Source organism: Prionailurus viverrinus, chromosome A2 (assembly GCF_022837055.1).
Source record: "Prionailurus viverrinus isolate Anna chromosome A2, UM_Priviv_1.0, whole genome shotgun sequence".
Classification (NCBI taxonomy): Eukaryota; Metazoa; Chordata; class Mammalia; order Carnivora; family Felidae; genus Prionailurus; species Prionailurus viverrinus.
In genome coordinates, this window is record NC_062562.1 from 9,387,273 (window position 1) to 9,402,034 (window position 14,762).

General features: G+C 50.5%; 1 protein-coding gene across 4 annotated transcripts in view; it reads left to right on the top strand.

Moving 5' to 3' along the window:
• The first annotated feature begins 4,384 nt into the window (after positions 1-4,384).
• ADGRE2 (adhesion G protein-coupled receptor E2) overlaps positions 4,385-14,762 on the top strand; it is a 32,826-nt gene continuing 22,448 nt past the window's right edge. For 3 of the 4 annotated variants that reach the window (XM_047842208.1, XM_047842192.1, XM_047842215.1), the window contains exons 1-5: positions 4,385-4,430; positions 8,196-8,249; positions 8,564-8,683; positions 11,188-11,343; positions 14,447-14,578. In XM_047842208.1, coding sequence (XP_047698164.1) covers positions 4,400-4,430; positions 8,196-8,249; positions 8,564-8,683; positions 11,188-11,343; positions 14,447-14,578 — 493 coding nt within the window. In that variant the 5' untranslated portion in view covers positions 4,385-4,399. The remainder of the gene's footprint in view (positions 4,431-8,195; positions 8,250-8,563; positions 8,684-11,187; positions 11,344-14,446; positions 14,579-14,762) is intronic. The other variant, XM_047842202.1, reaches the window with a different exon arrangement.

The window sequence follows — 14,762 nt, forward strand, 5'->3', positions numbered from 1 at the left end:
CAAGCCTTTGTGCAAAAGAAAATGAACCATAATGCATTCCAAAGGGGTAATGGCCTTGGTTGGGTATTACCCATCTATAGGAAAAAGGCGGAAAGTTGTCCCTTGTCTCAATTTCCTATAGCTGGCCAGGAGAAACCTCATCTCCTGGCCCCGCGTTTTGGCTGGCCCTGTAACTGGCAGCCCAAAGCCCTGTTAGTCTTGCAAGGTGCTGGGAGTAGTCATTCTTCCCCAGGCTTGACTCTACCTCCAAGAGCTGGCCTGGTCTTTCCTGTTCTTTCTCACTCTTTCGTTTCCTGCCTGTAGGACCTTTGGGTATGGACTGTGACCAAGGAAGACTTTCCTGGTTGTCGTAGGATGCACTAATTTCATTTTGGCCCAACAGTAACTTACATATTGATCACTGGCTGTTGAGGGCGGGGGTTAAAGGGCCAAAGTCAAGGTCTATTCCCCTGCCCTTTCTCAACAAAGCCCACATAAATATGTTTCAGCTGTGTGGGCATCCATTTTTGGCATACCGTGGGCTAAGTTTGGTAAAACGGCTCCCACGTATCTTAGTGAAAGCCCTTTATATATCACCCATCCCTCATATGGCAGAGGCATCCAGTCCTCTGCTGAACAGGAACAGCACAAATGTGGAGGATTTGGAGGCTGGCACCAAGGGTGTCGCTATCATTTTCTCAGCCTTTGGATCAAAGGAGGAGGAAGTTTAATCTTAACCCTGAGTACTTTCAAAATCCATTTATTTTAATCTTAGTCTGTCCTGACCACACATAAAATTTCTTTTTAAAGACTTTCCTTCGCGAACCTTCCACAACTTTTCTTTGCATTTAGATTTTGTCCCAAGCCATTTTTCTGCAAATAACCAGTCTCATTTAGGACAAAATTACTTTTTTTTTATTACCTTCAACAAAAATGTATTTCCATTTCTTGTATCTTTCTTTCGTATCTCCTGCTTGTCTATATACAGAGTTGCTTTTGTTATTTTTATTAGTTTTAATTACATCTGGCAGAAGTTTAACTCTGAGAAACTTTAGTCTCCAGTGAAAACTAAGTGGTAACCAATTGTGAACTGTTACATTAGAATTTTTTCAGACGGCAAACTTATGAATCAATTAAGCACAAAGCATGTTTTTCAACAGATCCAAATATTCTTGGTTTTTCTCTGACACGTCAAAAAGCACAGACCTACATCCAGTCATCAGTGCTTTAGCCTCTTACCTCGTTAGATATCCAATGAATTTAATCCCGATTTATTATGCAAGCAAAATCTTTCACGTTTTAGTTTACCAAAGACTTTCAAAGCTGTCTTAACAATTACCCATGAAAACTATGAGACAGACAAAGTTAACCATTACTTTAAATCACCCTTTTGTTAACAAATTGGAACAGAGATAGCATGAGCTTATTTGACCTTCAGCAAATCTAGGTAGAATAAAAGTGGGTTTTTTTTGTTTTTGTTTTTGTTTTTGTTTTTAATGCTGATGAACACTGTCTCTCTCAAACCAACAAATTCGCTTAAACACTGAATACGTTTTACTTGGGTCCTCGTAAGACAATTTGTTCCCCATGGTGAATTTTTACCTAGGACATTGGTGGGGAAATCTGACTTCAGTGGTCTTTGCTCCTTGACATGGGGGTGGGGGGGGGAGTAGAGGCTGATTGTGCCTGAGGCACTGAGGAGCCAGTTATGCAGGCTGCCCCCCTCCCCACCCTGGGGGTGCAGAAAAGGAGGGGGGGGGAGGCAGAAGAGGAGAGGTGCCACAGAAGGCAGAGAAAGAGAATTCCCAGTTTTAAATCTTGTCGGCTCAGACAGAGGGGCAGACTCCAGATTTCTTTTGTTTTGTTTTGTTCTCCACCAGTGGAATTAGGCAGTTCATGTCGGTCCAGAGAGGACAGGGAATTTCCCCCAAACAAAAAGGAATTTCGGCAGCTGCTTGGGAATATTTCTTAAAGTCCCTGTTCTGAGGGAGACTAACCAGACTCCAACCTGCCGCCCAGCGCCTTAGAGTTGCAGCTTCGTTCCCTGTCCCTTGTGGAACTTCTAGGGCAACTCTGGGAGGTGATTGGGCTCCCCTTCTGCTTCTTAGGGGCAGGTGTGCCCAAACGAACCCAGGTTCTTACCAGTCTGTCAGGTTGTGCTCCCTGAGTTGGCTCCTGGGCCCCATGGGTTCCGTTGGTGCACCAGAGGGCTAGTCTCCTGCCGATCAAGTGGTCTGCTGTTACCAGGCCAGGCCCCTCTCCCGGCGCCCTGAGGCTCGAGGTTCGAGGTTCATATCCCCAGTGGAAAAGAGGGTGGAAATGCACCGTCTCCGAATCCTAGAGGACCCTCCCCAGGTAATGTAGCGGGAATCTTGCACAGAGAGTCGTGACACTGAGGCTTTTCTTTCCAGGAAGCGACTTCATTCCTGCCGGCACTGCTCTGTTGCATTCGTACCCAAAGAACTGAGCCCCGAACGCCATGTGGCATAGTTTTAAATGTATTTTTTACTTCCGTGTCTCCCATATATGGTAACATATATAAACATGTAGTCTGATTAGGTAGTCTCAGTTTACAAGGTCATGAGGAATGTTGTCACGCAGGTACATAGCCAGGTACCTTGAAGTTTTGTTTTTTCTTTTCTCTCCCCTTTTTTTTTCTCCCTCTCCTTAGGGAGAGGATCCTACCACAGTGCTGCTGCTGTTGCCTTTGAGGGCGCAGCCCTGAACCCTGGAGGTGCACCTGCACAGCTAGCCCCATCAGTGATGGAGTGCATGCCAGCCCCTGGGGGACTGGTTTCCTTCACTGACAAGGGGGGGCCGGGGAGACGGGGCTTATTCTGTGAATGAGCCTCAGAAACGGACTTCCTCTGGACATAAGAGAAACTGTTTCCTCCTCCTCGACTGCCTAGAATCTCCCTCCTCCAACAGCAGCCAACCCTCCCCTCCTCTACTCTGTGGTTCCCAGCTGGCAGCAGGCGTCGTCCATTCCCTGGGGCTTCTGACCACCGTCTCCACCCCCACGGTGTCGTGGCTGGAGGTGCCCTCCGCTTGTTGCCGTTATCCTGATTCCTATTTCCATCAGGGGAGGCCTTCGGGAGTCCCACGATGGGTTGTTAAGGTCCAGAGGCCTGAAGACACTGGAGGGGCACATCCAAGACTGTGGGGCATCTGGAGCTCTCAGACCTGAGAGCAGCACAGAAGCCCTTTGTGAAGGGAATACAGGCTGAAAGAAAAGTGAAGGGGAACAAGGCAGGGCTGGCATCGTGGCCAAGAGACACAGAGAGAGAAGTGTTCCGGCTTTGGAACTAGAAGACACCAGGTATCTCTCTCCCTCCCTTCCTCCCCTCCCCTCTCTATCTCCACACACACAGAAAGGTCCTATGTGGACACAGGGAGCAGTTGGCCGTTTACAAGCCAAGAGAGAGCTCTCACTAGAAACCAACCCTCCCGGCACCTTCAGCTTGGAATCCAGCCTCCAGAACTGAGAAAATAGATTTCTGTGGTTTAAATCGCCCAGCTGATACTATGTTATTACGGCAGGGCTAGCAGACTAATAATACGCATGGCCAGGTAGAAAACAAAGGAAATGTAACATTTGGGGACGTTTTTCTCATCTTTTAAAACCTATCAGGAATATTTTCCTTCACCAATACATAGGAGTCTAAGGCTGCGTTGAGTGTTGCTGAAGAATAAAAACACCTTAGTTCTAGACCAGCCAGGGATTAGGGATGTTGGGGTCATATGAGGGTGATGGGATATTTATGTATCTTTATTGTAGTGATAGTTACAGGAACCTGTCTACGTAACACGGTGTCACAGAACTATACATGCACATTGTACTGATGCAATTTCTTGGTTTAGATATTTGATGATTGTTAAACACATAAAAATACTTAAATACATAAAAATGTATCTTTGGCAGGAAACTGGGTGAAGGACCTCTCTATATTAATTTTGAAACTTCCCATCAGTCTCCATTTGTTTCAGAATAAGAACTTAAAAATAAAGAAGTACACAAGTAGATAATAAATAGATTAAAAAGTCTGTTCACTCTCAACCACAATCCTCAGAGGGGCCAAAAAAGCCAGGAGAATGATTCTCCACAATTGGGAGGTCTTCCTAGATCAAAAAGATATAAAAACCGTCAAAGAGGCTTTCAGCACAAATACTGGAAATGCTAAGCAAATACTTAAAAATGGAAGTGTGAGTTTCAGAGATGGTCATCACAGGGAAATATGAGGGGCGGGGTGTGGAAAACAGCAGATTGTTGTTTCATCTAAGTTCATCCAATGATGAGCTTTCTATCTGAAGTCAGACTTAAAACAGGAAGTCTTTTTAGCACCCACCCACCCACCCACCCACACACACACCCCAAGACTGGGCAGCATCTTCCGTGGTTGGGCTTGCTGGTATCTTCACCATGAGAAACGGGCATCTAAGTTTGCTGCCGGGTAGGTAGAATTATAACAGTGGGGACAGGCCACGAAAGCTATCAGAGAACTCTATCCAGGCCGAGAATTTTCTCTGTTCCTTGCTTTATTCCTGGGTTTTGCTCTGTTTCTGATTTTTGCACTATCTTTGTAGGGGAGAGTGGGGAAGAAATTTTAAGAATGGTACAAGCTCAATTATATTAATGTCTCAAAGAAGAAATTTGGTGAAACTTATTTCTAGGGCAGACTGGGGGACTTATCAGAGCTTTTTCATTTTACAGCCTATATTACACCAGGTTCTCTAGAGAAACAGAAACAGTAGTTTCCGTATGTGTATACAAGCATATGTACATATATGATAGAGATGTATATGTGTGTGTATATATATATATATATATATATATATATAGAGAGAGAGAGAGAGAGAGAGACAGAGAGAGAGACAGAGAGAGAGAGAGAGAGAGAGAGAGAGAGAGAATGTGTTAGTTTAAGAAATTAGTTTAGGGGTGGCTGGGTGGCTCAGTCGGTTGAGTGTCCGACTTCGGCTCAGGTCATGATCTCACAGTCTGTGAGTTCAAGCCCCGCGTCGGGCTCTGGGCTCACAGCTCAGAGCCTGGAGCCTGCTTCGGATTCTGTGTCTCCCTCTCTCTCTGACCCTCCCCTGTTCATGCTCTGTCTCTCTCTGTCTCAAAAATATATAAACGTTAAAAAATAATTAAAAAATAAAAGAAATTAGTTTATGAGATTTTTGAGGTTGGAAAGTCCAAAATCTGTAGGGCAGGTGGGAAACCTAGGGATGTTTCCAGAGATGTTGATGTTATATCTCAAGTCCAAAGTCAGTCTGGAAAAAGAATTCGCTCTTCCTGGTGGGGGGTAGTCAGCCTTTTTTTCTTGTAAGGTCTTCAACCGATGAGGCCCACCCAGATTATGAAGAGTAATCTGCTTTATTTTTATTTTATTTTATTTTTAAAAATAATTTATTGTCAAGTTAGGTAACATACAGGTATACAGTGTGCTCTTGGCTTCAGGAGTAGATTCCCATGATTCATCGCTTACATATAACACCCAGTGCTCATCCCAAGTGCCCTCCTCAATGCCCGTCACCCATTTTCCTTCCCTCCCTCCCCCCATCAACCCTCAGTTTGTTCTCTGTATTTAGGAGTCTCTTTTGTTTGCCTCCCTCTTTGTTTGTAACTATTTTTCCCCTTCCCTTCTCCCTCTTAAGTTTCTCAAGATCCACATGAGTGAAAACATATGATATCTGTCTTTCTCTGACTGATTTCATTCAGCATAATACCCTCCAGTTCCATCCACGTTGCTGCAAATGGCAGGATTTCATTCTTTCTCATTGCCAAGTAGTATTCCATTGTATATATAAACCACAACTTCTTTATCCATTCACCAGTTGATAACATTTAGGCTCTTGCCATAGTTTGGCTATTGAAAGTGCTGCTATAAACATTGGGTACATGTGCTCCTATGAATCAGCACTCCTGTATCCTTTGGATAAATTCCTAGCAGTGCTATTGCTGGGTTGTAGGGTGATTCTATTTTTAATTTTTTGAGGAACCTCCACACTGTTTTCCAGAGTGGCTGCACCAGTTTGCATTCCCACCAACAGTGCAAGGGGGTTCCCGTTTCTCCACATCCTCACCAACACTTGTTGTTGCCTGAGTTGTTAATTTTAGCAACTCCAACCCATGTGAGGTGGTATCTCAGTGTGGTTTTGATTTGTATTTCCCTGATGAGGGGTGACGTTGAGCATTTTTTTGTGTGTCGATTGGCCATCTGGATGTCTTCTTTGGAAGAGTGTCTTTTTATGTCTTCTGCCTATTTCTTCACTGGGTTATTTGCTTTTAGGGTGTTGAACTTGGTAAGTTCTTTATAGATTTTGGATACTAACCCTTTATCCAATATGTCATTTGCAAATATCTTCCCATTTTGTTGGTTGCCTTTTAGTTTTGCTGATTGTTTCTTCATTGTGGTGAAGCTTTTTTTTTTTTTTTTATCTTGACGAGGTCCCAATAGTTCATTTTTTCTTTTATTTCCCTTTCCTTCTGAGATGTGTTGAGTAAGAAGTTGCTGTGGCTGAGGTCCAGGAGGTTGTTGCTTGTTTTCTCCTCTAGGGTTTTGATGGTTTTCAGTCTCACATTTAGGTCTTTCATCCATTTTGAGTTTATTTTTGTGTCTGGTGTGAGAAAGTGGTCCAGGTTCATTTTTCTGCATGTCGCTGTCCGGTTTTCCCAGCACCACTTGCTGAAGAGACTGTCTTTTTTCCATTGGATACTCTTTCCTGCGTTGTCAAAGATTAGTTGGCCATACATTTGTGGGTTCAGTTCTGGGTTCTCTATTCAATTCCATTGGTCTATGTGTCTGTTTTTGTGCCAGGACCATACTGTCTTGATGATTACAGCTTTGTAGTATAGCTTGAAGTCTGGGATTGTGATGCCTCCTGCTTTGGTTTTCTTTTTCAAGATTACTTTGGCTCTTTGGGGTCTTTTGTGGTCCCATACAAATTTTAGGATTGTTTGTTCTAGCTCTGAGAAGAATGCTGGTGCAATTTTGATTGGGATTGCATTGAATGTGTAGATTGTTTTGGGTAATATTGACATTTTAACAATATTTGTTCTTCCAACCCATGAGCATGGAATGTTTTTCCATTTCTTTGTGTCTTCAATTTCTTTCATAAGTATCCAGCATACAGATCTTTTACCTTTTTGGCTAGGTTTATTCCTAGGTATTTTATGGTTCTTGGTGCAATTGTAAATGGGATTGATTCCTCGATTTCCCTTTCTGTTGCTTCATTATTGGTGTATAGGAATGCAACCGATTTCCGTACATTGATTTTATGTCCTGCGACTTTGTGGAATTCCTGTATCAGCTCTAGCAGTTTTTTTTGGTGGAATCTTTCGAGTTTTCCATGTAGAGTATCATGTCATCTGCTAAAAGTGAAAGTTTGACTTCTTCTTTGCCAAGAGAGTAATCTGCTTTAATCAGAGTCTACTGATTTCACTGTTAATCTCATTAAAAACAAAACAAAACACCATCATAGCAGCATCATGCCTCCCGTGAATGGAAGGACAGACTCTAACAGGTGACCCAGTGATTACCTGTAGGGTAGATTCCTTCGCACCTGCAGCTGTTTTCATACCACAAAGCCTGTCCAGTGACCCATCGCTCCTGGTACTGCACCTGGAGAGGCCTCTTAACCAGGAGACGGTGGCTCTACCTGACGGTGCCCTTAGTTGTCACTCCTCACCTGTCATCAGCTGCCCCCCCCTCTCTTGACTCCAGGGCTCCCTGCCCTGCTGATACTGCTGTGAGCCAGGGCTCAGACTTGGGGCTGTCTGACGCCCAAACCCACGTTCTTCTCGTGTGCCCCAAAACATGTATGTCAAAGAGGGGACAGTGACCCTGGGAGAGAAATCCTCAGGGTAGATTTCTGCCATTGCCAGAGAACTAAGAACCTGGCCAATCTGAGGACTTTGTGCTTCAAGATTCACTCCCTCCACCGGGAAAGGTTGGAATTTCTACCTTGTGTCCCTGACGTCACCTGTGTATATTCTGTCCCCTTACCTATAGCACTGAGGCTCCACAAGGTCTATGTCTGTTAGTGACGGACTCCTCGGGGAGTCCAGGGAGACGGAAGGAAAAGGACTGGTCTTCAAAATTTCGTAAGTTACAAGAGCCTTGGGAGAGCCATGGACTGTAGCATCAGAACACCTCCCGGGAACAATGACCACGTGGACAAGGGTTGAAACTGCATCTCTGTTTTTTCTGCCCCAGGACTCTTGACACAGCTGCTGTTGCCACTGGGAGCTGCTGCCCAGAAGACTAGTGGTGAGTCTGCCCAGCCAGCCCCATGGGTAACATACACGGGGGAGTGCATGCTGGGGTCTGGGTCCCCTCACCGACAAGCGGGCAAAGCGGGGCATATTCTTCAAGTGAGGCTCTGGTCTTCTGGAGATAAGAGAAACCGTTTCTACCTCCACAAATGTCCAGAGTTTTCTGTGTTTTCTTCTTCCAATGGCAGCCATCCCTCTTGCTCCTCCGCCTCTCTTCCTCTGCTCCTCACCCCCAGCTGGCGGCTGGCTCCCTCCATTCCTTGAAGCTTCTGACCGTGGTCTCTGTCCTCTCACCCTTTTCACCCACAGACTGTGCACGGTGGTGCCCTCTGAACTCCAGATGTGTCAACGCCACGGCCTGTCGCTGCTCTCCGGGGTTCACTTCTTTATCCGGGGACGTCTTCACCAACCGCTTGGAGAATTGTGATGGTACAGGGGCCTGGGGGGGTGGTGGTGGGCGCATGGAGATGTTGGGGGAAGTGGTAGGGGGAAGATGTTCTCCTCTCTATGCCTCCGTTTGCTTGTCTGTAAATTGGGGATCATCGTTGTACCCACCCCACACGGATGGAGTGAGACTTAAAATCTGCCCGTGTGGAGAACCGATAAAGGCGAGTATGGAGCGGACGGTCCAACACAAGCTCTTATCGTGGCTTCTGCTGTTATTACTAGGATCGTGCTCATGCACAAGGAAAGGGGAGAAAGAATGGAAGCAACGGGAGGAGAGAAACACAGGACTTGAAAGCCCAGGCTCTCCTCCTGGCGTGAGCTCACTGGGAACTCCCTACCTCTCAAGGTCATGGAGGGGTCTCACTGTTCACAGCAGACCCATGAGGAAGCAGAGCTACTTGGTTTTTTAAATGATCAAATTTGGGCTTAGGGAGATTGAGGAACTTGTCCCAAAGTCCCACAATTAGTAATATTATGTGAGTGTTACGATAAAAATGAAGAAAAAGGAAATTATCCCCCATTTTACACTGAGAAATACTCCTCATGTACCGAAATAGACTTAGATGCATATATTTTATTTTATTTTATTTTATTTTATTTTATTTTATTTTATTTTTTTCAACATTTATTTATTTTTGGGACAGAGAGAGACAGAGCATGAACGGGGGAGGGGCAGAGAGAGAGGGAGACACAGAATCGGAAACAGGCTCCAGGTTCTGAGCCATCGGCCCAGAGCCTGACGCGGGGCTCGAACTCACGAGATCGTGAACTCACGGACCGCGAGATCGTGACCTGGCTGAAGTCGGACGCTTAACCGACTGCGCCACCCAGGCGCCCCTAGATGCATATTTTTTAAAAATGAAGGAAAATATTCCTAGCATGTTTGAAAAGATAAAAGAAAGAAAAAACTCTAAAATTTCCCAGTAGTCCGTGTAGTGAACTTATGGGCGATTCTCTTGGTTTTCGCTGTTTTACATTTGCTTTGTCTTCCAAACGTCCGTGTGTCATTTAATATTTGGGGGAAAGTGAATTTCATCACGGAAAAAAAAGCTGGTATGACTCCTGCCCAGCCGCCCTCTCCCGATGCCCTGAGAGGCGCCCCTCGCGGACCCCCTGCACGTCTGTGCGCGCGTCTCACGGAGTCTCCGGCCCGGGTGAGCGCGGCCAGGGGGCCTGCGGCTGGTGTGGCTGGACCCCCGCTCCCTTCTGGGAGCACGTTTGCCGGTTGAGACTTTCTCCTCGTCGTGTCTTCCCCTCCCGCGCGCCTCATCACCACCCATGCCCCGCTGGACCCCACCCCATCCCACGACCCCGGAGACGGGTGTCCAGCCATCGCCCCCATCTGAGAAGACAGGAGGGCGGTCCCATGGCCCAGACGGGGGCCGTGCCTCTTCCCGCCTGCTGTCCCGTCCTGGGGCTGACGCCCACAGCCTGGGCCCGGGGCCCTAGGAGGAAGTCCTCGAGTTCGGGTAGGAGACTCTGCTCTGGGGGAGACCAGCTGCCTGCCAGACCCCCACTCAGCACGAGGTCATGAGCCCTTGCAGGCTGTGAAAGTCTCTGGTCCCCCGATGGGAGTGTCCGGGACCCAACGTTCTGTCCCTGCCCTTTGATTCACCTGATCAAGTTGTTGAGGTTGTCGATAGCTGATGGTGTCCAGCCTTGCTCTGTGGGTCCCCAAGCTACTCCGAGGGGCCAGGGTCATGGCCATCTTTCCCCTCACATTTAGAGAACAGGAAGAGCTAGGAGGCCAGGAACCCACCTTGCAATAACTCAGCTGTGAGCAACTTCTTGGTGCTTCCTCATTTCATATCTGCGATAGGCTCTGATAAGAGTCACTTCCTCCAGGGTTGGCGGTAGTAAGACTCTTCCAGAGACACCCTGGGGCATCTTGAAAACGCCTGACACCAGAGACGGGGGTGGGGGGTGGGGGGTGGGGGGGTGAGGGGGGTGGGGGGGAGTGGCGGATGGACCCTGTGAGGTGTACTTGGGCCACTGTGAGTAATGGGAGGTGAAAGCTGTCAACAGGCAGGGGCTTTTAGCCTCAGGTGTGAGTGGTGAGTGTCACCCAGCCTCGACTCCCCCCACTGTCAGCATTGAGAGTGGCCTCCAGTGCCACCGTCCCTCTGACTGGAGCCCACCCCCGGCTTCCCGATGGTGCAAACGGTCTCAGAGGGGAGGGTCTGGAGCCCAAGTCAGGGCCTCCATCTGGCCCACGAGGCCCGCAGAGGGGGATGCAGACCTCCTTCTAGCCCCTGTCACGACACAGCAGAGTGTATGGATCTAGGTGCCGTCAGGCCCGGCCGGAGAGCAGAGGTGAGCAGATCAGTCGGCAGGCTTTCTAGAGCGGCTGGCTCCAGCTCGGTCCAACGAACTGTGAACTGAGTTCTATCTGGGCCCCCACGGCAGAGGGGGGCTGGAGGCCAGGGCCTCTGCCCTGTGGGAACTCACTCTTTTGGCTGGTGACCCTTTGTTCTCTTGTGTTCCAGACATCGATGAGTGTGGGCCACCCTTGCCAGTGTCCTGTGGAAAATTTGCAGACTGCCAGAACACAGAGGGGAGCTTCTATTGCAAATGCAGGCCCGGATACCTGCTTGCTTCTGGGGCAAAAGCATTCAGGAATGAGAGTGAGAACACGTGTCAAGGTAAGAACCACCCCACACCTTCCATCTCCCCGTCTACGAGGTTTGGGGTGACCAGAGCCATTGCTAAAGCATCCCGGGGGTGGGATGAGTCGGGACAGGTATGTCTGTTCCTGGGCCACCAGCACAGAGAGGCGGGGTAGCGGGAGGGACAAGGGCCTGAATCCTGGCTTTGCCACTTGATAGCTGTGTGTGTGATGTGACCCTGGCCAGGATACTTATTCAGAAATCACTGTTAATGCGCAAGATGTGATATTATCGTGATTTTGTGTTAAGGAAAAAAAAAGAATCTCTAGTTTTTACAGATAAAAACAAAAGCAGCTTTGCCTTTTGTTAACTGGGGGACCTTGGACAAGTGATCCCGCCTGTCTGTGCCTCAGTTTACCCATCTGTAAAAGAAAAGGGGGGTTACAATGGTTCTTACCTCATGGAATTGCCAGGAAGGGAGGCAGCAAAGCACAGAACAGTGGTGGCTGCTGGGTTTTATGATCTGATGCACCCTCTCCGGGATGGGCATCCCCAGGGCCTGTGCCCAGGGTGAGCACTGAGACCCCACTGTAATCCCATCTCTTGCCGTGGTCTTGCACAGTGAGGACACCGTTCAGGCCCAGAAGCCAGCCTCCGCGCATCACCAGGCTTTGCCCCCCTTCCAGGGAGAACAGCAGGCAGCGGAAGGGGCTTCGGGCATCCTCAGGGGGCTGGGGGGCGGGCAGCAGTGGCCACAGGGGGTTAGTGTAGAATACAGAGAGAGGAGAGGAGGAGAGCAGAAGTGAGGTGAGGACGGGGCAGAGCTGAGGGTCCAGAGGACTCTAAGGAGGGTCCAAGGCACCCCCCCCCCACCCCCCGCCAGCCACTGTGGAGAGAAGAGCCCACAGCCTTGGTCCCAGCCCCTTCCTGCCCTGCATGCAGACAGAGGGCTGCAGAGCCTCCCTGGTGGGAGGGAAGGGGGCACCTGCACTTCCGTGGAGCCCAGCAATGCTGGTCCCGAGGGGCCCCTGTGGGTCAATGTTGTGGCCCAGACATGTGGCCTCGCCAGAGGACAGAGCGTGAAAAGGAAATGGAAATGGAAAAAGGTCCCTCATTTCCAGGTGAATATAGCACGTTTGGGGAATGGAGAGTGGGCTGGGTCTCAACTCCCACTTGCCTCCTGGGCCAGATGCCCGTGTGCACCAAGCAACCTGCACAACTGCACATGGTGATCATGGGTCCCACCCAGTGTGCCTGGACAGGCAATGCCACCCACCCACTGTTGTGGTGCTTGTGGTTATCGAGGGGCTGCATTGCTGTGTTACAACAGGCCAGGGCTGAGAGACGGGGACTCTGTCAGGCGGCTGGGTAGACACATAACAAGAGACGGGAGAGGGACCGCCACGGACCTCAAGCTGGGTGACAGGGAAGGGATAGTCTCCGCTGGTTTGGCCCAGGACCTGCCACCTGAAGACCCAGCTCTGTGAAGGGCTCAGCCTCTGTCGCAGCCGAGGACGCATCACCCATGTCGTGGCCGTGCGTCTGGCCACAGGCAGGGGAGACCCAGGCTGCTCTGCGGGCCCCTTGCCCCGCCCTCCCCAGGCATCAAAGGATGTCCTTGTCACCTACCTGGCGACCCGCACCTCTCTGAAACCCCCAGCTCAGGCCCCTCCACAGAGGGTCACCTCTGGATGTTTGGAACGTACCCCCTGCCTCCCTGGCACCTTATTTGCATAAAACAAGAGGCAGGTGGCATTCGAGATACTTCACAGGAGGTGCGTCCCAGGGCAAGATCCGTCCTCTTTGCCACCATCAGGAACTGCCCGGCCAAGACCTGCCCCCACCAGAACCCTCACGGGCTTGGCCATATCAGCAACCCTCTCAGACCCTTGGCCATGATGGACCCAGGGACCCCATCCGAAAAGGCGGGAGGATGGAGATTTGAGGGCAGGCCCTCTGGCCAGCCCTGCCCTAGCCAGCATCCTGCCTGGAGAAGGCCCCTCCTGATGCCCTGACCACCCCCCCCCCCTTCTCAACCACTGGGCCTTCCTCTATTTCCCCGCATAAGGCTCTGTCCCCACCCTCCCCAGTAACTTTGGTTCAGGGGCCTGAGGGCAGCCCGGCTGACCAGGACCCGGAGGATGTTGTGTCTGGGGTGGGCCAGGTGACAGCAACCCTCCCCCACCCCCCACCATTTGCACACTTGGAGAGTCAGGTGAACCAAGAGGCTCCCCCTCTGGACCAGATGACAAGGGAGACTGTCATCCAGGACCATTGCCCCAGGTCCAGCCCTCTCCTGAGGGACAGAAGATAGAGGCTGAGCCCCATTCGGCTGGGCCCAGTGTCTGCCCCCCTGGGGGGAGCCCAAGGGCCGAGAAGACACAATCATCTGCCATGCCTCGCCCATCAGCACCTGCTCCCTCCTCCAGTCCTCGCCCACTGCTGGCCTCCCTCAGACGTGGATCCTCACTGCTTCCTGCCAGTCTAGGGAATGCCCTCATGGGAAAAAGGCATCTTTACTGCCCCAAGGCCGCCCAACTGGACATCAGCAACACCATCCACCCCAGCCTGGCGCCCACCGTCCATCCTTACTCTCCCTGCCCCTGCCCCAAAGCCTTGTCTTTTAAAGGCCTGGCTTGGGTGTGGGACCTGTCCATCTCCGTGGAGCTGGAGTCTCAGAGTTAGCGTGGATGGGAGCGTGCCGTCTGTCCCCTGAGGGTGACCGGGATTCCAAGGGGAATTCAGCCAGCAAGCGGCCACCCTGGCGGAGTCAGGGTAAAGGCCATGGCTGGGAGCCCTGACAGGTCCTGGTCTGGTGTGCAGCATTTCCCTGGCACTCGGCTCCCAGGAAGACCCACCCTGGACTTGTCCAAGTCCTCAGGCTGGGACACAGGTGATCATGCATCCCTGCCCCAGCTGGGAACCACCCAGAGAGGCAGACGGGAGGACTCAGGCTGCTTCCTGCCACATCTGGACAACCGAACATCTGGGCCACCATGCTTCGCCCCTAGGACGCCTCCATGTGAATTAGAAAAGGCACCCCCGCTCGCTGAGGAGGAGACGGTGGGGCCTTCCAGATGCTTCTATCCCAGGAAACAGCTGCAGGCAGCCATCCACCACCCTCTCCTTCCCCCTGCAGATGTGGACAAATGTCAGCGGAAACCCAGACTCTGTAAAGGCCGCAGCATCTGCATCAACACCCAGGGCAACTACACCTGCAGGTGCCCACCCGGCTTGGAGCTCAACCTGAGCGACCCGAACACGTGCTCAGGTAGAGGCCCCGGGAGACGCTGTGAGGCTGCGCTGGAGCTGGGGCGGGGCCAAGGCGGACCCCGCAGCCCACAGAGCAGGGAGAAGAGCCTTGGGTTCCTGAAACACTAGGGCTTTGCTCTGCCCAAGGATCTGCCTCCCCAGAAGGCCCACCACAGAGCAGGGAGGTAGCAGGGCCTTCCGGG